Here is a 22,314-nt window from a genome sequence, read left to right as displayed (position 1 = left end):
TAAGATACATTTTTCTTGCCATAGAAAGAATGCCTGATCATTTAGAGTCTGAAAAAAAATCTAAATTCAACACAATTCAGCACAAATTCAACCTCACTGCCATCTGAAATATTTGTGAATTTGGGCCCAAATCTGAAAGGAGTTCCATATCATTGGGTGCAAAGGTTGAGAGTCTGGACCCATGAAGAGCTGAGAGAAAGGAAGAAAAGCAGGTCTAGGATTCTATCTGGACCTAATCTGGTATGTGATTTATGGAATATGAGCCTGCCAATATGTCAGTTCAAGTGTAGTTATAATATGGTGGTGCGAGTTATGACTATCAGCGATAAATAAGATCAATTACATATACCCTGGATATTCGAGGTTAACCTCAGCAACATAGCCGGAGGTTACCCTGAGTAGTTCCCCTGTACAATATATAACATCGTGAGCTAGTGCTGTTTGTAATAACAGAAGAGAAGGGAGAAACATATAAGTCAAATGTTTACCCAAGTCAAAAAATATGGACCCACATCAAATCTTTCTAAACAGCTGTGATCTTGGTCTAAGATAGTAGGGAGAACATTCTCCACTTCTATCGGCCCAAAACCTCTGCCGATATTTTACAGTCCACATTAAGCAAAGATATAGGCCATAATGAGCCACAGTTCAGAGGGTCTTTCCCTTTTTTTTTTTAGCTGAATTTGAATGTGTGTGTGTGAGGCAGCCTATAGAGAATGATTCCTCTAGTGCAACATGTAGCAGAGGTATTAGCTTTCCTTTAAACATTTTTTTTAAAAATTCTACCATAAAGCCATCTGGCCCAGGAGCGTTTGAGTTTTGTATGTTTGAAAGCGATATATTAAGTTCTTCTAAATTAGGATAGGAAATTCCTCCAATTTTACGTTATCGTCAAATGAAATTTGGGGTATTTTAATGGAATTGAAAAAAGGATCAAGTTCGAAAGGGTTATAGTCAATTTCAGATGAATATAGGGCCATATCGAACTGTTCAGACTGAATTGATTTCCAACTCATTATTGGTGACCCTACCATCATCCCTACATATAGATGTTAAAGTATTTGTAATTGAGTGCCGTCTGATCTGTCGAGCAAGAATTTTCCCAGATTTGTCCAAATATTCATATAATTTAGAGCGAGATCGGAGCAAAAGTCTTTCTGCCTGTTCGGATGTTATTAGATCTGTCTTAATTGAACAATAAGGTCATTAGGTGCTGGTTTATTTTTTCCACCCCCAAAGTGTAGCTTTATTAACATCTGAGGTGTCACTGGGATGCATCAGAAAGAGTGTAATTATTAAAGTGCCATGTCTTCTGAATTGGTCATTTGGGAAAAGCTTATTCGAGTGCAACTGAGCCATGGTCCGAAATTACAATAGATTCATATTTAGATTCAGTAACAGAAGTTAAAATTATACTTTCGATTAAGAAGTAAACAATTCATGAGTGTCAACGATACAAGAGGGAGAAAAAAAAAAACTGCTGAAAATTTGCATATAAGAAAACAAAACAGTTGTCCCAGGTTTACAGCATTGCTTAATGGGTGAGAATCAGATGCCAGCCTCCATCTGAGATGTTTCTAACAACTGTTCACAGTAGACCAAGTAAACATGAACAAATCTCAGTCAAACGAACACCTTGACCCCAATCCACCCACCAAACAGCTCCTTCCATACGTTCACCATCTTAAAATGTCTTTTAACACACACTCGTTCTATTCTTTTTTATCTTGTTGAAAAGAGAGCTTCATAAAGCCATCTAGTTTTTAACCAGTAATTGTACAGAATTATAACTAGTTTAACAAAAAAGGTTAACAAAGTGACAAGACATTTTAATTTAAACGAACAGTCTAAAATTCTAATTTAAAATCAAATTAGATCCATTTTGCACTGTTGTGTAAACTAAAGCAGACATACTTCAAAGCATTAATTTTTAAGAAACACTATTTCTTACGTATTAAATTAACGTAAATCAAATTGTTTAATTGCTTTAATATTTTTGTGCATATTTATCTGTAATATTAAGCGTGTGTGTATTCTCGAAGCTATGTAGATGGTGCTTCATATCATCACACAACACCAGATTTTTTTAAAATACATCATATATTTGAAGTTGGTACATAAAATCCATACTACTGATGCAATTTTTTTAAAAACAAATGTACAATGATTAACTATTGACCTAGAAAGGAGATGCTGAGATTAAAGCTTTATGCCTGAGCCACATTGTGACTTTTCCACCATCCTGATTAAGACATAATGACTGGCACCATTTTCCTTGTAGTTATGAATCTTACTCTAAGAATAATAAACTGAAAGCTTGCAGTTTTCTCTTCACTATCCTGACTCTAAGTGAGCAGGAGTTTAGCTTGATCAGGATACAACACTGTTGATTTTTGAATATGGAAATATGGCAATTTTTCTTTTGTAACGGAGAAACAAAGCCATTGTTAACAAGTTCTGCATGTTTAGTAAAAAACAAAGATGACTGGTGGCTGTGTTACATCTGTATAAGCTCAGATGACGTTAAGCAGGATGTTGAGAAGAAAAACTTTGTGAATGAACGTTCTCCTTCGTACTCGCCTTTGTTTTTGATGTTTAACGTTGTTCACCTCTGCATTAATAGTTTTTTAAATGATGTAGAATGATTCTAATCTCGTCTAGTGTGGCTCAGGCATTTGTTACACAAACATTCTCACGTTCTTGTTAAAAACCACGAGACTTGCTAGAACGGACAAACAAAGACAGAAAATGAAACAAATCTGATTTTAAAAAGTGTCATTATACTGCAAGTAAAAAACAAAACAAAAACAAATTTATTAATAACAAAATCACTGCCATTTTTCAGCAGAGTTCCTCATCCTGCTGTTGATCTTGCTGTGAATAGCCAGGTGGTGAGTCAGGTTGCCTTTCTGGGTGAAGCTTTTTCCGCAGGTGGTGCAGATGTACGGCCGTTCTCCCTTGTGGATGCGCTCGTGAGTGGTGAGGTTTCCTTTCTGCGAGAAGCCTCTTCCGCAGAAGCTGCAGGTGTGAGGCCTTTCTCCCGTGTGCACGGCGTAGTGAACCTTCAGGTTGGCTTTTGAGTGAAAATATTTGCCACACACCTCGCAGTGGAACCTCATGTCCGCTGTTTTGGCCAGAGTTTTTCCCGGAGGCTGACACTTGTGTGTTCGGAGGAGGTTCTTTTGAGGAAAGGTGACCTTGCAGGTTCGGCAGGTGTGCACGCTTTGCTTTTGGTGACTCTTCATGTGCAGTGTAAGACCGTTCCGTCGCAGGAACGTCTTCCCGCATTCGGGACAGGTGAAGTCCGTCTTGCCCGAGTCGTCACCCGGACCAGGTTGCTGATTAATATTGAATCTGTCAAAGTAATTAAAAATCTGACCTCCTTCTTCTCCTCCTGACCCAGCCAGAAACTCTGAATCGTTTAAAATGTCCTGCTCTACCTCTAGCTCCACTTCGTCCTGCCTCTTGAACGTGGCAGTTCCTCCCTGTGCACCATCCGTAAACTCGATGGGCATGCAGTGCTGCTCAAACCCCAGCTGATCTGCTTCCTCCTCGTCATCGTCGTCATCGCCGGAAACTATGACATGCTGAACTGTGCCATCCATAGAGATCAGCCTCGTCGCGGAGGCTCTCGGAGAATCTGGCATCATGGTGTCGACATCGGAGGGCTCTGGAAGTCCCGCGGATACGAAGCATATGTCGTCGTCATCAGCCACATCCTCTGAGGCGTTGTGAGGATCCGGTGATGTGGATGACATCTTTCTTCTGTTCCCTGATGCTGAATTGAGGGAAAACAGATTCATCATTAATAATTAACCCAATATTAATGTCTCGCAAACGTTCAACTTACAAAGACGGAGCAGTGTAATGCGATTTGGTGTAATGCGATTTGGTGTAATGCGATTGGTCAGGAATTTAACGCGTGCACATTTTATTTTGGTTTATATCGTCTTTTTTTTTTCTCTCTCTCTGTAAAAGCACCGTCACTCTTTTTGGTTCCCTTGACTTTTGTTCATAAGCATGCGAATGCTGGAGACCGGAAACATGATCTCCTGGTGAAGAAGATTCACATTCTACCGAGTTCAGATGGAGGAAACACTGAATAAAACCCCGACGTAATGTCCGGTTTTATATAACAAAGTTTTTTTATAATACAGTTGTAACAACAACAATGCATTGCTGCATGAGGTCATATCTGGTTACTGCCAATTTGCAACGATCATGCTCAAAATCTAGTGTGACTGCACTTTTAGTCATGTAAAAACATTTTTAATATAAATAAATAAATAAATAAATAAACAAACAAATTCTGGTGTAACTCAAACATTGACTATAAAGCATTAAATGGGTTTAATTTCCATCTTACTTGGACTGATGATGCAGATTTCCTGTTCAGAAACCTCCTCTTTGATTGCACGCACGCTGCCGTCATCGTCGTTTTCAGGCTACGACAAAGAAGCGAAACAGTTAACATGCTTCGCTTAGACTGTGAAAGAATACAGTTTAAGAAAAAAGGCAGGACATAGGACCTCGTCAGACACGTTTGTCTCTACCTCCGGCTCCACCTCCACCACCTCCTCTTCTGTCCTGGGCCTCCCGTCCCACAGACTGGAGCACCACTCCTTCCCGAAGATGCCGTTAATGGATGGTGGAGCGTCTGATGTTTCGGAGAAAGAAAATTAGATTAACATGATGAGCGTGGATCAGGATCGTGTCTGTTTTGATGTCATTTGGGTGATGCTACACTACACTGATGTGGTAGTGTGTGTGTGATGTTGGGATGAGTGAATCAAGAGAATTCAGGCTCCTGCTTGATTGATCACCTACAAGCTGTGTGTGTGTGTGTGTGTGTGTGTGTGTGTGTGTGTTTTCTTAACTAGTCTATCATTAGACACCTTGAGCAGATGTTAGTAACTATCCTTGTCCTCAACACCAGTGTTCATCATTTTGTAAACAGTTTGTGGTCTCACGATCATAAAACAATCCTACAAGTCATTTTATTCTGTCTTCTGTACCTTATTACTGACCAGAAAAAAATCCTCACTTATCACAGTCTGATAGGCAAAGTGAACTGCGCATGCGCACAAAAAGAAACCGTAACTGAAAAGTTGGACGATTTGTCAGCACCAGAAGTGACCTGTAATAACAGGTGGACGAGTTAAAGTAATAACCAGGCGTTATATGAGGAAAGAGAACGAAAAAACCGATACCTTCCGACGTCTGAATGTGGACAGACCGACAACTCTTACGCGAAACGCGCGTTCCCGCTTTCCGCAGAGTTTGCACTTCGCTCTCGAGCACGCGCATTTTGTCCCCGAGCGCCGCGTTGTCGTGAAGCGCGCGCTCCAGCTCCAGTCGTAAAGATGCCAAGTCGCTGTCTACGATTTTACAGATCTGCCTCACGACCGCTCTGCTCATGATCTCCATGATGGAGTTCAGCTGGGTTTGAAAACAACGCGGCTCGGCCATGGCGAGAGAAACACTCGCGCCTTTAGACTCTCCACAAGAAATCCTTTATTTTGTTTTTGTTTTTTTTTGGCCGGAAAGAGAAGAAAAACGACCAGAAAATAAACAAATCAACGATGCAACAAACAAGAGTCTCAATCGCGTCTAAAACGCATCATAAACCCGCGACTACAGTAAAGAAGCAGATGTGTATGCGGAGTTACCCCAACAATAGGAAATAAAGTTTCACTTCCGGGATTTTTTTTTTCTTTTTTCAAAATAAAAGTCGCAAATGACCCACAATTATAGACAATTCGGCCCTTTTTAAGCTTGTGTGCTGTTTTTAGACGTTTGGTTTTTAGAGGTGTACGTGTTGGGGAGCTGTGTTTTGGGGACGTGTCTTTGTTTGGGACTTGATTTGGTTTTGGGGAGGTGTTTTTCTGGGGACGCATGTTAGAGAGCTGTTTATAGGTGTTGTGGAAGTTTGGGTTTTGAGAGATTTAAAGTATAAAGTATCACACTGGTAGGCATGGGCAAGAGTAAAAAGGTTTCAGTTTATTGTGTTCTGCCGTGCAGAAGGACCCAACACTCGTCGTGTAGCATGAGCGAGGAAGGGCCCTGAACCTTGATTACATCAAGATTTTATAGACAGGATTCAAACAAAGAAGACATGTAAAAGCAAAACATAATCAATCGTTGAATGCATAAATGCACAATGCCTGCACATCCCCTGATCAAGCTCATCTGGTCTTACCAAAGTCTAATAGTCTAATACTAGTAGCTGTTTATGCCTAAGTCCCGACAACTCGTCTCCAGTCCCCTATGCCCTTGTCATAATCTAAGAAAACAACCGCTGGCAATGACAATTTCTAGAAACAATAACTACAAGTCACGAACAAGGCCTTAAAAACATCTCTAAAGTAAAAATGTCCACCACAATAGGCATATTTATTTAGGTGTTTTTGGCACTTGTTTTGGGGAGGTGTTTGTGTTTTTAAGGTGTGTGTTGGAAGTTTTATATTTTGAGAGGCGTGTTAATATATTGTGAGGTGTTTGGTGTTGTTTTGGGAGGAGTTTTAATATTTTGGGAGGAGTGTATTGATTTTACCACTTTAAGATTCATTATTGTCCTATAACATCACACCCTTAAAAGCTTGATTTCTCTTTTTCCACAGCACCTTTCCAGGAATTGTATTCATTTACACGTTTTTTTTTCTGCTACTTCTACCACTCCAGGTTCACTGTAACCCACTGTGAAATGCAAACAAAGTCTTATTTTTATAATCATTGACAAATGTGTATTAAGATTCGTTTATAAGTAACGTTTCATTATCCACAAAGAAATATCTCTGAACTTGCGTCTTGCAAATGATTGAAATACATACACAATCATTTGTATCTAACATATTTTTGAGGAAGTTGACTCCCTATTTAAAACGCATCATACTTTATAAACTGTAAAAAAAAAAGTGTCAATAAAGACACTTGGAGTCTCCACTTCACTTGCACACCCAGACATTACACCATCATGACATTTCCCCTTCTTTAAAAAAGCATGTAACTTTCTCGTATATTTAATTACGTCGTATTTTTCTTCGTGCTCTCTTTAAAGACGCACTTTTAATGTGACATAATTTCCATCCATTTGTTTCCACTTTAAGCTCTTTTGTTGCTTTTTTGTTAGCCAGAGGACTTTGGCTGAATCCTGCTTTATATCCGGGTCACATGTTTTTCTCCTCTACAGTCACCAAAGAAGTTCTTAAGAGGTTTTGTTGTGAGATTGAGGCCTCTTGATGTTGAACGAGGACAAAGACGTCTGGAAAAGAAATGTTGTGGACATTTATAAAACAAGTTATCTCATGTGATTCCAAACAGAATATTCTAGAAATTAATTGCAAGCAAACAATATTCAAATATTTACACTTGAAAACGTGTTTAACATTTGAAACTAAGTTTTCCCTCCTCAGACAAGAATCTAAGGTTTTGTTGCTTCACTTTGCTCATAAATGAGCAACAAGATTTAATTTTTTTTATGCCTAGACTTACTTGAATTAGCCCATTTTTTCCCAATAAAGACTTTACAAGGTTGTACTTTCACAGTGACTTCATCAAACAATATCACAATATCGCTGAACATAAGAGAACGATACAGCATGAAAATGTGAATTGTGGAACGTGCACAACTTAACTTGTTATATTTCAAGTTAAGGTGTAGTTTTAGCAATCTGGGCTGTTAATGGTTCAGATGGTATTTTCTGCTCTAATATTTTTTTACAAAAATCTTTTCTCTGCTTTTTTGCTGATCTGCTACATTCTGTTTCAAGCGCAAAGTAAACCAAACCAAGCTGTGTTATGAATCATTTCCACCGATTATGAAGCACAACCTGACACTACTTATTTATAAACAGCACACGAAGAGGAAAGGGTCAAATATCTATGCACTGGGGCTCAAAGGTCAAAGGGAACATCACTGTAACTCAATCTGACTCTATAGATGGTTACAGATGCTTCAGGTTTTACATAGTTCTGGCAAAACAGAGGCTGAAGGCACAAGTCCAAATTTGTAGACATATTTAGTACGTTGTCTCTGAGGTACCGAGCTAACTCACTGACGAGTCTCTGGAGCTGACTGTTATCTATCATGCATCATCAGGGAAAACCCCAGACTTAAATGTTTTGTCTGTGATTTGTTAACATGTTTACAGACCTGCAATAATCACAAAATAATTCTAAACATTTCAGAGAAACACTATAATTTGGATTCTACAATGTAATAGACCTTATTAGTTTCCTCATTTCAGGCTTCTCTTTGTAGTTTTCTGGTCTGGAAATAAACCCCACCAAACAGACCTCAGCCTTTCTACAAAAAGTAAATGCACTTTTCACTATTTATATCTATTAGACATCATACAGATGCATTTGAATATAAAAAAAAATTATATGAATTTTTTTTTTAATTAATGTAGCAAACAAACCACACCCCAGTGTCACCCATATGAGGATGGGTTCCCCCTTGAGTCCGGTTCCTCTCAAGGTTTCTTCCTTCAAGGTTTCTTCTGCCCTATGTTTATGTTCTGTAAAGCTGCTTTGAGACAATGTGTATTGTAAAAAGCGCTATACAAATAAACTTGAATTGAATTGAATTGAAACCAAAAATATGTGAAATTGCAAATTTGCAAATTGCTCTTTGCAACAAGCACCATTTTTTAAAATAATATTTGAAATTCTCCTCACATTACAGGATATGATATTACTACGTGGTCTACAACATCCAAACAATCAGAACAACTCATGAGATTCAAAGTATATGGTGAAGTCGGTTAGGGAAGGATATCAAACTTTTTTCAGTGGAGTTCCTTTTAAGTGTAAAAAAAACAAAAAACCCTTAGCAGATTTATTCCATAGTCCTAATCAAAATGCTCAGACATTAGTTTTAATATTCAAATCTAATTCAACTCGGTCAGCAAATGGCTAAAAACAAAATGAACTGTATCTACTACTGGTCTGCAAAGTTCAACAAGGTTCTGTGGACTGGTTAAAGATCCGTCTTGTAGTTCTACTTGTAACATCAACCGATGTTTAGTCATCATTCTTCTATATAACGTGTATACACTAGAACAAAATATTTCTTTAGGACCGTAATGCTAAAACACAGTAGTAGAGAATGATGGTATACCAGACTAGATAATGTGCTAACACAAAACAGGACAAATGAAACTATGTACAAAAGATACAGATCTACACAAATCCTTACAACCTTCATGGTGGTAGGATTCAAGGCACATGCTTTGCAGAACTTTGAATGGATGCTCTGTTCAGACTGCAAGTTTCAAAACATTTTTTGGGGTAAAAATTGTTGATGTTTCATTTAATTCAGTTCAAATTTTGTCATTTGTCGGAAAACAGAAAGTCACTAATGAACAAGCCAGAGGTGACAGTGGTGAGGACCAACTCCCTGTGACGACAAGACAAAGAAACCTTCAGTCAAAGTGAACCTTTTTTGGGTGACTCTGGATCATGGGACTATAAATCATTATAACTTGTTCTTTTAGCTTGCTACTGTAGTGCTTAGAATGAGAACGGAAATTTTGAAGATTGTAGCTCGTTACTACTTTAGAACATGGTTTAGTTCAAGGCTCAAGCTTATCTGGTCCAGCATATGCTGTCTATATTTATCCAAACCACTCGTCTCATATTGTAATTCACTTGCTAATGTGGTGTATATAATCAGTTGCCATGTGCCTTAAACACTCTTCGCAGACGATCCTACAAGACGAAGTCAATAATCACCTTCGAGTGAATCCCCTCCAGCTACTTTGGTTTCACTCTGATGTTTACACGCAACTCGTTTACATTATCCCCTTCTGAAGATCCAGCGAATATGTAGGTCTGGGTGACACGTATCAAGAGCCAAATCGGAAGTCAAATTCCTAGGACTCCAAATGCATGAGACATGATGAGGTAGAGACCCTAGGAGGTGTGGTTGGAGCACAGTAACCCTATATGAACCTCACCATAAATGCTGGGCTCTCAAAGACACAATGACCACCAGGCACTCTAAGGTCAGAGATGACCTCTCCTGCCCATTATGCGGGAAGATTTTCCAAGAGCCTGTTGTGCTTTTCTGCAAACATAGATTCTGTAGACCCTGCCTGGAGAAAAGCTGGGGTGGAGGTGGAGAAGCCTGCGAATGTCCACTCTGCTGCCAGCCTTCGTCCATGGGGGAACTCATAGTGAACACAATGCTCAAGAAGACCTGTGAAGGTTATCTGAAAGAACAGCGCAAGAGTAACCCCTTTGCCTGCAAGGAACATGGTGAATCTCTGACCTTATTCTGTCTGGAAGATCTACAGCCTACATGTGTTGAATGCAAAGATTCGGGAAACCACAAAGGGCACAGATTATACTGTTTGGAAGAGGCTTCGCAAGATTGTAAGGTATGTTTAGAGGAAAAAATAAGTAAGAGCTTAGACTGCATCACGATTCATGGGTGTTAAAAAGGTATTCCTGGTATAAACTTTCAACTCAAGAAATATTTATTGGGCTGGGAATGTAAATGCAAGCTCGGTCTTGTTCACTTGTTCACTGTAGCAAAAACATACCTGTTTAAATACAGTAAGAGAAATTCACTCTTGAGTGAGTTCTATGATTAGTTTTGAAGCCATAGGTTCCACCTTTATTCTTCAGATCAGACAAGTGACAGATAAATTATTGCAAAGATGCAAATGACTGATTAATATGACATGCTATTATGAAAAACCATTAGGATATTAGTGTAACATTTGGCTTGATTCGGTTACACAGAAATTGATATTGCTGGGACTTCACCAGGCTTCATTCTCTACTAATAATATCCCTGTATTTTTATTGGCCCTGGCAGGGAGCCGCCTGAAAAAGCTGAAACTGGATTCCTGGTGCTTTCTCAAGTGTTTGTCACTCTGCATGTTACTTGACTTCTTTGACTTCAAGACTAGGGTGAGGGTAATGCCGGGGCAGCAGTGCCTGAGCTTGCATCACCATAGTCGTGTCTTCTTGCCTTATACAAATGCTATGACAGCTATGAGATTCCCCAAGCAGGAAGAGTGAACCTCATGCTCCACTGGCTTAAAATATATGGAAAGAAACATGCCCTGATGGCTAAAAAATGATAGCTATTTAAAACTTCATAATCTTGAAATCCAAATCTGAATATTTTTCCATTCTATTTCAGGCTGAACTGAAGACTGCTTTAAAGCCACTGCAGGACAAGCTGAAGTTGTCCAGGAATATTAAATCCACGTTTGATCTAACGGCAGAGCACATCAAGGTACTTTCTTACCATCTGAACCTATTTGGCTAGCAATGGAAGTACACACATTACTACGAAGAAAATCACCTATAGCTTAATGTCTGTGCATTTTATGTTCTTTTTCGATTACGAAAACATTTGCTCAGAACTCGACTGATAAATGGTGGGCCAATAATGGTTAGGAAAATTGGTATTTCTTCAATAATGAAACATTGTGTGCTATTGCTATTATAGAGACAGGCTGAACATGCAGAGAAGCAGATCAGAGAGGAGTTTGAAGCGCTGCACCAGTTCCTTCGAGAAGAAGAAGCCGCCAGACTCTCTGAACTGAAGAAAGAGGAGGCGGAGAAGAGTGAGACCATAATGGTAAAGATCGAAGAGATGGAAAATGAAATCACATCCCTCACAAACACCATCAGGTACATCGAAAAGGAGATGAGCTCTCAGGATATCCCTTTCCTCCAGGTAAAATCATTTATGAAATCGATTGTGAGGTTTCTATATTACCCAGTAGCCTTGTTTATAGATTTCTTTTTTTTTTTTTACCTTATCCTTAAAGGTTTTTATAAGACCATGCAGTAGTTTTTGGTAAGGTATTTTTTATTCCTTTCTAGAATTACAAGGAAACCATAAAGAGGTATGTTAAGCTTCAGACTGTTCTTGCTCTCTTGACATTCCACAAAGTCAAAGATACATATGATATACTGATATTCAACTCTCCCTCATTCATCAAGTGATATTATCACCACTATGTGCAGAACTTGGCAGATACCCCAAGAACCACAGATGATATCAGGGTCTTTGGTTGACATAGCCAAACATTTAGGCTCTTTAAAATTTAACATCTGGGAGAAGATGAAGAATATCATCCAGTATAGTAAGTATACGGGGTATATAGCAGTTATAGATATTGGTTTATATTTTGGATATATTTATATTTTGCATGATTGATGAATTGCCCATAGCATGTGAATGGTGTGTGTGTGAGTGATTCATTCATTAATTCATTTTCTGCCTCTTATCTGAACTTCTTGGGTCACGGGGAGCCTGTGCCTATCTCAGGCGTCAACGGGCAACGAGGCAGGATACACCCTGGATGGAGTGCCAACCCATCGCAGGGCGCACACACACTCTCTCATTCACTCACACACTCACACACTACGGACAATTTTCCAGAGATGCCAATCAACCTAACATGCATGTCTTTGTACCAGGGGAGGAAACCGGAGTACCCGGAGGAAACCCCCGAGGCACGGGGAGAACATGCAAACTCCACAGACACAAGGCGGAGGCGGGAATCGAATCCCCAATCCTGGAGGTGTGAGGCAAACATGCTAACCACTAAGCCACCCTGCCCCCCCTGTGTGAGTGATTGTGCCCTGTAATTTGTTGGTACCCCACCCATGGTGTCCAACCACCTTTTGCCCTGATTCCCCTGGAATAGACCCCAGATTCCCTGCAAACCGTGTGTAGCATAAGTGATACAGATAATAGATTTATGCTTATGCTTATGATCTGTTAAATATTTTCTCCTATTAAACACCACTTTTAAAAGCAATAACAGAATTTCCCTAACAGTTTTGAAGATGCCTAATTGACCAGACAATGCAGCAACTTCACGATAATCCACAAATCTCACTAAGACTAATAAAAATTGCTGCTAATAAAAATATTAACATGAATGTCTATGTTGAATTTAAGTTAATCTGTTTGAATAATTTGATGTCAAGACTATGAAAAATAAGTGAGGGACTTGAAGCACAATGGCCAAACCCAGCTTTTTATGAATTTGAAACCTTTTACACGTGCAGCTCCTGTGACACTGGACCCGAACACAGCAGCAAGCTGTTTCCAGCTGTCAGAGGACCTAACAACACTTCAGTGCTGCTCCCAGATCTTCAAGCTCCCAGACAATCCAGAGCGCTTCGATGTCAGTGCAGAGATGCTGGGAGCTGAGGGCTTCCGCTCGGGCAAACACAGCTGGGATGTAGAAGTCAAAAACAACACCTACTGGGTGATTGGAGTAGCCAGTGAATCGGTGAAGAGGAAGGGCAAGAACGTACTGACCCCCGCAGAGGGGTTCTGGACTATACGCTTGCGGAACGGTGAGTACAAGGCTTGCTCAGCACCGTGGTCATCGCTTACCATGAGCAGTCAGCCGGATGTGGTGAGGGTGGTGCTGGATATGGACAGGTCGAAGGTGACGTTCTATGATCCGAGAGAGAGGACGCCACTCTACACGTTCACAGACATCATCTCACCACGAGTGTTTCCTTACTTCTGCAGTGCCTGTAAGGAGCATCCGCTCAAAGTACTCCCAATGAGTGTGTATGTTAAAGTGGGTCACTAGACCCCACTAACTCTCGAATTTATTGACATGGAAAAGTAACAAAAGAAAAGTAAAAAAAAAGTGGTGGAAAGAGAACTGAAAAATCGTACTGTTACATTGCTGTAATGATAATCACTGGTGTTAAAAAAGTTCTTTAGGAAAAGTACAAATCTTCATAAAAGCTACTCAGAGTACTAGGTACTTTTTAGCTGGTGATATTTAGAGAATATCAGTAACTGCTGAATCAGACAAGATCCAGACAATAAAACACATATTAAAGACACTAAAAACACTTATGAAACTTTGTAAACAGTAATAACTTGCTATTACTCGGGCTATTCGGCACGCTATTACAGGGCATCAGCACCTTTAAAGGTGAACAGCTTGTACAGGTGTGGCTATGGACACTCATCCTCCTCTGTGTCGTCAACATTTCTACATTCTTTTCATTCATCATCGTTGTTGTCTTTGAATCTCTGTGTGTCCCAAACCTTCATTCAGTAACCTCTTTACTGTACGATCACGGTCAGCTCAGGTAAATCTGCAGCGGCAGAAGATTTGATTTTCGGTTCAAATACGAGGCTTTTCATTGGTCCGTTAAGATGAGATATTTTTATTGGCTACCAAAATGCCGCTCAGTGTTTGAGATATTAATTTAAATTGAATCAAATTACTTGGCTTAATTTGTACTTAATTACAAACGTAAAAATATACTCATAAAAGTACAAATACTCAAAAAAGGTACTTAATTACTGTAACATGAGTAGATCAACCAAAAGATAACGGACCTATAGATAATGAGGAGTTAATATTATTAAGAAGAGGCTCACCAGCTGTATGTAACACTTCTTTCAGTAATTTAGTTGGAATGGGATCTAACACACACGATGTTGTTGTAGCTGTAGTAATAAGTTTATCTAGCTCTTCCTGTCCTATATTTATAAAGCACTGTAGTTGTGAGTGTAGAGCTTTTGGTGAGACCGGGTCATGAGATGCTGTCAGGGGTTGAACAAAAATCTTGTTCCTAATACTGTACTTTCTGTTTTATCAGTGGAGAATCTCATAAAGTCCTCACTTCTGAACTGTGATGGAAGTGATAGTGTGTTCAGATCTCTGTTTTTTGTTAATCTAGCCACAGTGCTAAATAAAAACCTGGTATAGTTTGGGCTAATTTCTATGAGTTTGCTCAGGTTCCCAGGCCTAGCATCTTTTAGTGACTGTTTATTCAAGGACAGTATGTCCAGCACCATGTACCATGGTGATTTGTCTCTAACCTTCTTTAATCTGATGGGGGGTAACAATGTATAATGTGCTAGTGAAGATAGTGCCTATGCTATTAGTCATTTCATCTAGATCGTTTGTGTTTAAGTGTATAGTAAGAAGTCGAGACAGATCAGGCAGGTTATTTGTGAATATTTAGTGGTCTTACCTTAAAAAACTTACCTTAAAATAAATGTGAAAAATGCTCCTCAACATTTTTTGAAAGGTGGCTTCTCACTGTGTGGTGATGATTAAGGATTAAGGAAGCTGTAATTATAATGGTTGTTTTAATTAACAACACATGTGAAATAAGAAAAGTCCATAAAAGGTTTATGTTTATAAGATTGTGGGTTGATCTCAGGTTAGCTCACAGGTCAATAAACTCAGTTACTTGTGAACCGAGACACTTCCAGACTGACTGTAAGCAATCAGCAATGAGCTTGCGATGTTCATTAAAGACTGAGACTTTCTCAGTAGAATTGTCCATGTGTTACTGAATATGCAGGCGAGTTTTGATTCATGAGAAGAGCTTCATGTAGATTTCAGTTGGATGTTTGTAAGAAATAAACAACGATGGATGCCTTTTATGTTTTCTCGTTTGTTTGAGCATCTTCAAATCTCAGGAGCTTCATTATTCGAATCAGATCTCTGGCTTCTCTGTCATGTGGCCTAATCATGCAAGATCTTCTCCATTTTTACATGCTCCGAATTACTCTTAGGTCAATAATGTTTAAAGAACTAGGTATAAGGCTCCATAAACACACAGGGTCACATTAGTGTTTGTAGCCGGTCTGCCTCCTGTCATTTATTTTTTTTTATTTTTTATTTTTTTGTCAATGCTCATAATTAGACTGATGTTAAAATTTATTAGGCTTATTTGACTCAATATATATACGAAAACATGACAAGAAACTGTATTGTTGTTATTATTATTATTATTATTATTATTATTATTATTATTATTATTATTATTATTATTATTATTATTAATATTATTATTATTATTATTATTATTATAAAAACTATTATTAAAATTATTATGTAAAATTAAAACAAGTATAGAAGTATAGAATAATATTTTTTTAAGTATATAAGATACATTTCACAGAGGAAGTCTCTGACACCAAAATATTTTTATTTGATCATATTTAATTTGATCATACTCTTTACAAATGTCAAACTCAAGAGGCAACTTAAAGATGAAGAGAAAGCTGATTTTAATATTTGTGTATCGATATAACAATACATACCAATACAGCACTAATATTTAAAATTTATTAAAACAAAAAACATGTGAAAACAGTTTGTTGTAATCGCCAGTGTCTTCATTTATTCAATCAATCAGCAGCATAATAACACATACAACTTTACCCAAATTCATCACACTGCTCATCAGAGTATTTTCTATCACTGGACACAGCAGGAGAGTAAAATATATTTTTTAAAATGTATTCAGATGAAGAGAGAATAATATGGTGTAATCTATATACCAATAGGCAGTGCTGTAATCCTTATATTAGAAAGATGTAATTTATAATAAGAATTAAGCCATTTATTTGAAAACAATGTATGAAAGAGTTTAATTACCTTTTCATGAAAATATTTTTGTAAATATTAATAAAGTTTAATATTTTAATTCATTTGAATTTAATACATATTTATTATGTTATAGAAGCCATTTCCATTTTCTCTGTAATAATAAACTGACGATGAAAATATTCTTTTCTCTGCATACAGCTATTTTCTTCATGTATAAACATTTCACTTTCGGTTTTTAATGTTTAGATATTTTTGTGTGTCAATTCAATTAGGCAGAAGAGAATAGCATGTGATGTTTATGAAAGCGTGTGTGTGTGTGTGTGTGTGTGTGTGTGTGTGTGTGTGTGTGTGTGTGTGTGTGTGTAGTAAACAAATTCTGTGTCAGAAAGTTTGCCTATTTTTTAATCTAGTAGTTCACATACAGTATATACACCCACTGTCCACATTATTAGGAATACTTGTATACCAGCTCATAAACAGCCAAGCAGCACAATGTATAAATACATACAGAAAAAGTCTGAGCTCTGTGACTTAAATTGTCATGGTTTTTGCTTCCAGGTGAGCTGGTTGGAGTTTTTCCAGAACCTGCTGATTTTCTTGGAATTTTCACACACACACACACACACACACACACACACACACACACACACACACACACACACACACACACACACACACACACACACACACACGCACACACGCACACACACGCACACACACGCACACACACACCTGTAGATTTTATACAGAATGGAGATGAAAACAAAACCCACACTGAGTGAGCCACAGCACTGTAGGTGGAAACTCCTTATTGATGAGATCCGAGAAAAACTGCCAGTCCACATAACTTCTTCACAACCTTAAAGCAGAAAACACCAAAAATAACTCACTAAATATGAACCAGTTTAAAATCAGTTACTGATGTTTAAAGAAATAGGACCAAGTTATTGCAACCATTATTGTTATTGTTAAACATAAACCATTACTGTGTCTATATACTGTGAATTTGACTTTTTGTTTATTTGAAATACTTGTAAATTACTTCAGGTTCTGTAGTTTAAGACTGAAGAGCTGATTCACTACTGAGTCTTTGACGTCATTCACAGCCAGATCCAGTTCTCTCAGGTGTGAAGGGTTTGAGCTCAGAGCGGAAATCAGAGCAGCACAGCCTTCATCTGAGATTTCACAATTACGCAACCTGCAGAGAGACAATGACACAATCTTCACTCTCTCAGTTTATATCTTATGGATGGGTTACTGCACTTTTATATCTGGAATATACTGTGGAGTTTGTGTGTGAGTGTCACTCGGGCATATCAGGAAGACACTTGAAACATTACAGATGATCAACATAAACACACGATTACAAAAAAAAAAAAGACTGTGTCAGAAATGTTTAGTTTAACATCTATATACAACTTTATCATAATTGAAGTTATATAAAGTGTGTGTGTGTGTGTGTGTGTGTGTGTGTGTGTGTGTGTGTGTGTGTGTGTGTGTGTGTGTGTGTGTGTGTGTGTCTGTTTTACATTCAATTTAATCTAATTTACAAGAACAATCATGGCTAAGTTTACATGGTTATCTATGACAGTTTATTTACTCTAAAATTAAAATATGATCTTTGTGCTGGGATTCTGGGAAACTCAACACTGCTTGGCTTATGTTATTCCATAGACATTGTGATCAGATTAGGAATTTGGGGGAAATATTAAAAATGCATTGAAATGAAATGATTTTCCTCAGAATAATTGATACTGAACTTAAAGACACTTCTTCGGTTGCAATCTTCAGAGATGATCTTACCTCAGTGTCTCCAGTTTACAGTCAGGATTCTTCAGTACAGCAGAGAGACTCCTCACTCCTGAGTCTCTGAGTTTATTCCTAGACAGATCCAGTTCTCTCAGGTGTGAGGGGTTTGATCTCAGAGCGGAAGTCAGAGCAGCACAGCCTTCTTCTGAGATTTCACAAATACACAACCTGCAGAGAGACAATGACACACACTTCACTCTCTCAGTTCAAAACAGACAGATCAGTTCAGCAGGAACTTTATCAAAGAGTCACTACAGTCTTTAATTACTGGGAAATACAGAATCTTTATCAAGAATAATGTGGGGAAAAAAGTTTGTGTGTGTGTCTGTGTCCGTGTGTGAGAGAGAGACTGAGAAATATATTCTGTTTGACTGTAAAAACTAAAGAAACGTCGTTTCTTTTCACGTGCAGGTTTTTGTGTTTGTTAATAACTAAGATGAAACCCTTCATAGAAGTTTTAAATGTAATCATGATGACGACAATTACACTGGGCCACTAGGGTTAGGAGAAGATTTTGACTCAGGAAATGGACATAAGCAATATGAAAGGTTCTTCTAATTTATTCGTGGACAAAATGTATTTGACACTTTCTGGTTTTCTGACTTTGCACAGCCTTCTCTATTTTACACATGGGAATAGATTGAAAACTCAAGGATCCTGAGCAAACACTGGACAAATACTGGGATCTATAAGCTCAGTCTATTACAACTTTGATTTATAGACTTCTAATTCTTTTACTAACATGGAATCAAAAATTAGAACAGACTGGATAGAGTTTGGGGTTTTAGGTTCGGGAGTTGAACAGAGTTGTTTATAAATATGTAAATGTTAGATTGGTGTATAAAAGCCAACGTAAATATTAATCTCTCTCACAATAAGAAGAATCTGGGATAAAAAAAAGACATGATTGAAATTACGTAGCAAATGCTAAATGTGTTTTCTAAAAGCATTCCAAATTTAAGATCACTGTAGCTGGTGTTCAAAAGTGATGCTAACTCTATTATTAAACAATGATGATTTTCAGAAACACTTCCCTGACCTGTTTATACTACTGCACACACTGAATACATAAATACTGTGATCAGATCAGGAAAAATACACCATGTGTTCTGAAATTAAATTATTTTCCTCCTCGAGATATTTGATGCTGATCCTAAAACCTCTGCTTCATTCTCACTATTAGAGAATGTGTCTTACTGAGGATCAGGTCATGTGACTCTCAGGGAGATCTTACCTCAGTGTCTTCAGTTCACAAAGAGGATTCTCCAGTACAGCAGAGAGACTTTTTATTCCTGAGTCTCTGAGTTTATTCTCAGACAGATCCAGTTCTTTCAGATGTGAGGGGTTTGATCTCAGAGCTGAAGTCAGTGCAGCACAGCCTTCATCTGTGATTTTACAGTTACACAACCTGCAGAGAGACAGTTCAGGACAGAGAGAATAAAGAACAATTGCTCCAATTGCTCTTGTCAGCCTCCTAGATCAGTTTCCTCAGATTCTTCATCACTTTTAGAGAATCATCCTGTTCTTAGTAAGAACACTTGTGCCATTTTTTTGTAAATGCAACTCAGTTAATTCAGGTAGATCACAGAATGTACACAATTAAATCAAGTAAATTATTTCTGTGTTTTTTTGTTTGTTTTTTTTTTAAAAACAAAATCAGTAATTAATGCAAATGCATCTTTCGTGTATAAATTGTACAACACCAATAAAAATACAGCTTAATTCACAGACTGACAGGCAGAGTGAAGCTTGAAAGTTTGTGAACCCTTTTCTATATTTTTTGCATAAATATGACCTAAACATTATAAGTTTGTTTAGTATTTGAGGAAAATGAGTGGTAAAAGTATGTGAAACTTTGCTTTCAGTATTCTGTGATCCTCTTATGCAGCAATAACTGTAACTAAACATTTCCTGTAACTGTTGATCAGTCCTGCACATCGGCTTGGAGAAATTTGAACCCATTCCTCAGTACAGAACAGCATCTGGGATGTTAGTGGGTTTCCTCACATGAACCACGTCCTTTAGGTCCTTCTACAACATTTATTACATTAAGTTCACAACTTTTATTCCTCGTAAAATGACTTGCGTGCTTGGGGTCGGTGCCTTGCTTCATGACCCATGTTCTCTAAAGATTCAGTTCATTTTAACTTCATGAGAAAAAAAAGTTATCATTATATAAGTTGCTATAAAACCAAATTTGTTAGGTCTAAGATTTAAAAAAAAAAAAAAAAAAAAAAAGAAATTTTGCAAGAATTTTAGAAAATGGTTTGGATTTAATCCTAATTATTTGCTTTGCAGCAAAATCTTACATAAAATAAATAAATAAAACGGCACAAAAATTGTAGCGTTTACACGACCAACCTATTAAAACTAGCACACTATGATGTAAACCTGTCAACTGTACTGGTTCTGTGATTCCCAGGTACTCCCAGATAATAAGGAATTAGATTAATCAGTGTGCAGTGAAACTATTGGAGCAGGTCATGTGACTCCCAGAGAGACGATCTTACCTCAGTGTCTCCAGTTTACAGTCAGGATTCTCCAGTACAGCAGAGAGACTCTTTACTTCTGAGTCTCCAATATTATTCTTTGACAGATCCAGTTCTCTTAGGTGTGAGGGTTGTAATCTCAGAGTGGAAGTCAGAGCAGCACAGCCTTCAGCTGTGACAAGACAATAAGACAACCTGCAGAGAGACAATGACACACTCTTTACTCTCTCAGTTCAGGACACAGATCAGTTCAGCAGGAACTTTTTCATGAACGAGTCACTGCAGTCTTTAAATCACTATTTAAGACTTGTAATGATGACATCACAGTTCAAAACAACATCTGATATTTACATTTTTGTCATATAATTTTTTTTTATTTTTTTTATTTTTTTACTGAGGAGCAGGTCGTGGCTCTAAGATAAATGAACTTACCTCAGTTTCTCCAGTTTACAATGAGGATTCTCCAATACAGCAGAGAGACTCTTCACTCCTGAATCTCTGAGGTTGTTCCCAGATAGATCCAGTTCTCTCAGGTGTGAAGGGTTTGATGTCAGAGCTGAATTCAGTGCAGCACAGCCTTCATCTGAGACACCACAATTACACAACCTACACAAACAAACTTTAATCATTATTTAACACTTGTAGTGATGACATCACAGTCACGAATAAGCATGAATATTTCTTAGTTGTATAAATTGTATAGCACAGATAAAAATACAGCTAAATACACAGACAAACAGACAGACAGTCAGACAGACAAATTTTGGGGAAAATAAAATGAAACCACTCAACAACAACAACAACAACAACAACAACAACAAATAATCTTATGGCCTTTCTGGACTTCTGTTCCATTTGCTGGAAAATTTAGAAATTGGTTTGAATTAATTCTAATTCCTTTTTTTTTTTTTTACAGCAAAATATCATATTTCTTTAAAAATCAGCCAAAAAAACTCTACAAATTGTTTTTACCACATGAACCTTCCAAAACTAGCACATTATGATGTAAACCTGGCAACCATACTGGTGCTGTGAATCCCAGATAATGAATTTGATTAATCATTGTGCAGTTAAACTATTACAGAATGTGTCTTACTAAGGATCAGGTCATGTGACCCTCAGAGAGACGATCTTACCTCAGTGTCTCCAGGTTACAATGAGGATTCTCAAGTACAGCAGTGAGACTCTTTATTCCAAAGTCTCCAAGGTTATTCTCAGACAGATTAAGTTCTCTCAGGTGTGAGGGGTTTGATCTCAGAGCTGAAGTCAGAGCAGCACAGCCTTCATCTGAGACACAACAATTACACAACCTGCAGAGAGACAATGACACACGTCACTCTCTCAGTTCAGGACACAGATCAGTTCAGCAGGAACTCTTTCATTACAGAGTCACTGCAGTCTTTAATTATGATTTAACACGTGTAGTGATGACATCATAGTCCATAATCGAGTGTGAGTCTATCCGTGTTGTATAAACTGTATAGCACCAATAAAAATACAGCTAAAGTACAGACAAACAGACAGATAGAGTAAACCATGAAAGTTTGTGAAACTTTTTTCTTTATTTTTGCATAAGTTTGACCTAAAACATCATCAGAAGTCCCAAAACTAGACAAACTGAACCCAATTAAACAAATGAGACAAAAATATTATAC

General features: G+C 37.8%; 3 protein-coding genes across 4 annotated transcripts in view; 1 reads left to right on the top strand and 2 right to left on the bottom strand.

The window, feature by feature from the left end:
- Window positions 1-2,149: 2,149 nt before the first annotated feature.
- On the bottom strand, window positions 2,150-5,683 carry LOC113652916 (zinc finger and SCAN domain-containing protein 31-like). The gene is made up of 4 exons (XM_027162246.2): window positions 5,211-5,683; window positions 4,530-4,657; window positions 4,367-4,445; window positions 2,150-3,778 (listed from the first exon to the last, which is right to left on the bottom strand). Exons 1-4 carry the CDS (start codon window positions 5,467-5,469, stop codon window positions 2,829-2,831), a joined length of 1,416 nt encoding a protein of 471 aa, XP_027018047.2. The 5' UTR covers window positions 5,470-5,683; the 3' UTR covers window positions 2,150-2,828.
- A 4,148-nt stretch (window positions 5,684-9,831) lies between these two features.
- On the top strand, window positions 9,832-13,736 carry trim35-13 (tripartite motif containing 35-13). Of its 2 annotated transcripts, none has more exons than XM_047807654.1 (6): window positions 9,832-10,382; window positions 11,156-11,251; window positions 11,468-11,698; window positions 11,848-11,870; window positions 11,992-12,110; window positions 13,045-13,736. In XM_047807654.1, exons 1-6 carry the CDS (start codon window positions 9,987-9,989, stop codon window positions 13,581-13,583), a joined length of 1,404 nt encoding a protein of 467 aa, XP_047663610.1. In that variant the 5' UTR covers window positions 9,832-9,986; the 3' UTR covers window positions 13,584-13,736. The 2 variants fall into 2 exon arrangements, with proteins under 2 accessions (XP_047663610.1, XP_047663611.1); XM_047807655.1 differs by lacking the exon at window positions 9,832-10,382 and adding an exon at window positions 10,873-10,920.
- A 2,766-nt stretch (window positions 13,737-16,502) lies between these two features.
- LOC113637266 overlaps window positions 16,503-22,314 on the bottom strand; it is a 45,421-nt gene continuing 39,609 nt past the window's right edge. The window contains exons 29-35 of the mRNA XM_047808241.1: window positions 21,796-21,969; window positions 21,092-21,265; window positions 20,681-20,854; window positions 19,405-19,578; window positions 18,165-18,338; window positions 17,404-17,559; window positions 16,503-17,220 (exon numbers count right to left, since the gene is read on the bottom strand). Of these exons, the coding sequence (XP_047664197.1) occupies window positions 17,214-17,220; window positions 17,404-17,559; window positions 18,165-18,338; window positions 19,405-19,578; window positions 20,681-20,854; window positions 21,092-21,265; window positions 21,796-21,969 (1,033 nt within the window). The 3' untranslated portion in view covers window positions 16,503-17,213. The remainder of the gene's footprint in view (window positions 17,221-17,403; window positions 17,560-18,164; window positions 18,339-19,404; window positions 19,579-20,680; window positions 20,855-21,091; window positions 21,266-21,795; window positions 21,970-22,314) is intronic.

Source organism: Tachysurus fulvidraco, chromosome 24, assembly GCF_022655615.1.
Source record: "Tachysurus fulvidraco isolate hzauxx_2018 chromosome 24, HZAU_PFXX_2.0, whole genome shotgun sequence".
Taxonomy (NCBI): domain Eukaryota; kingdom Metazoa; phylum Chordata; class Actinopteri; order Siluriformes; family Bagridae; genus Tachysurus; species Tachysurus fulvidraco.
The sequence above is the reverse complement of the archived record's forward strand: the minus strand, read 5'-3'. Positions and strand labels throughout refer to the sequence as shown.

Excerpts from the sequence above, each read along its gene's own strand:
- LOC113652916 (XM_027162246.2), bottom strand. The coding sequence starts at position 5,469 with ATGGCCGAGCCGCGTTGTTTTCAAACCCAGCTGAACTCCATCATGGAG. Across the intron at positions 4,658-5,210 it reads CCACATTCAGACGTCGGAAG|ACGCTCCACCATCCATTAAC; the intron begins GTATCGGTTTTT and ends CCGAAACATCAG. Across the intron at positions 4,446-4,529 it reads AGACAAACGTGTCTGACGAG|CCTGAAAACGACGATGACGG; the intron begins GTCCTATGTCCT and ends TCTTTGTCGTAG.
- trim35-13 (XM_047807654.1), top strand. The coding sequence starts at position 9,987 with ATGACCACCAGGCACTCTAAGGTCAGAGATGACCTCTCCTGCCCATTA. Across the intron at positions 11,871-11,991 it reads TACAAGGAAACCATAAAGAG|AACTTGGCAGATACCCCAAG; the intron begins GTATGTTAAGCT and ends CACTATGTGCAG. Across the intron at positions 12,111-13,044 it reads GAAGAATATCATCCAGTATA|CTCCTGTGACACTGGACCCG; the intron begins GTAAGTATACGG and ends TTACACGTGCAG.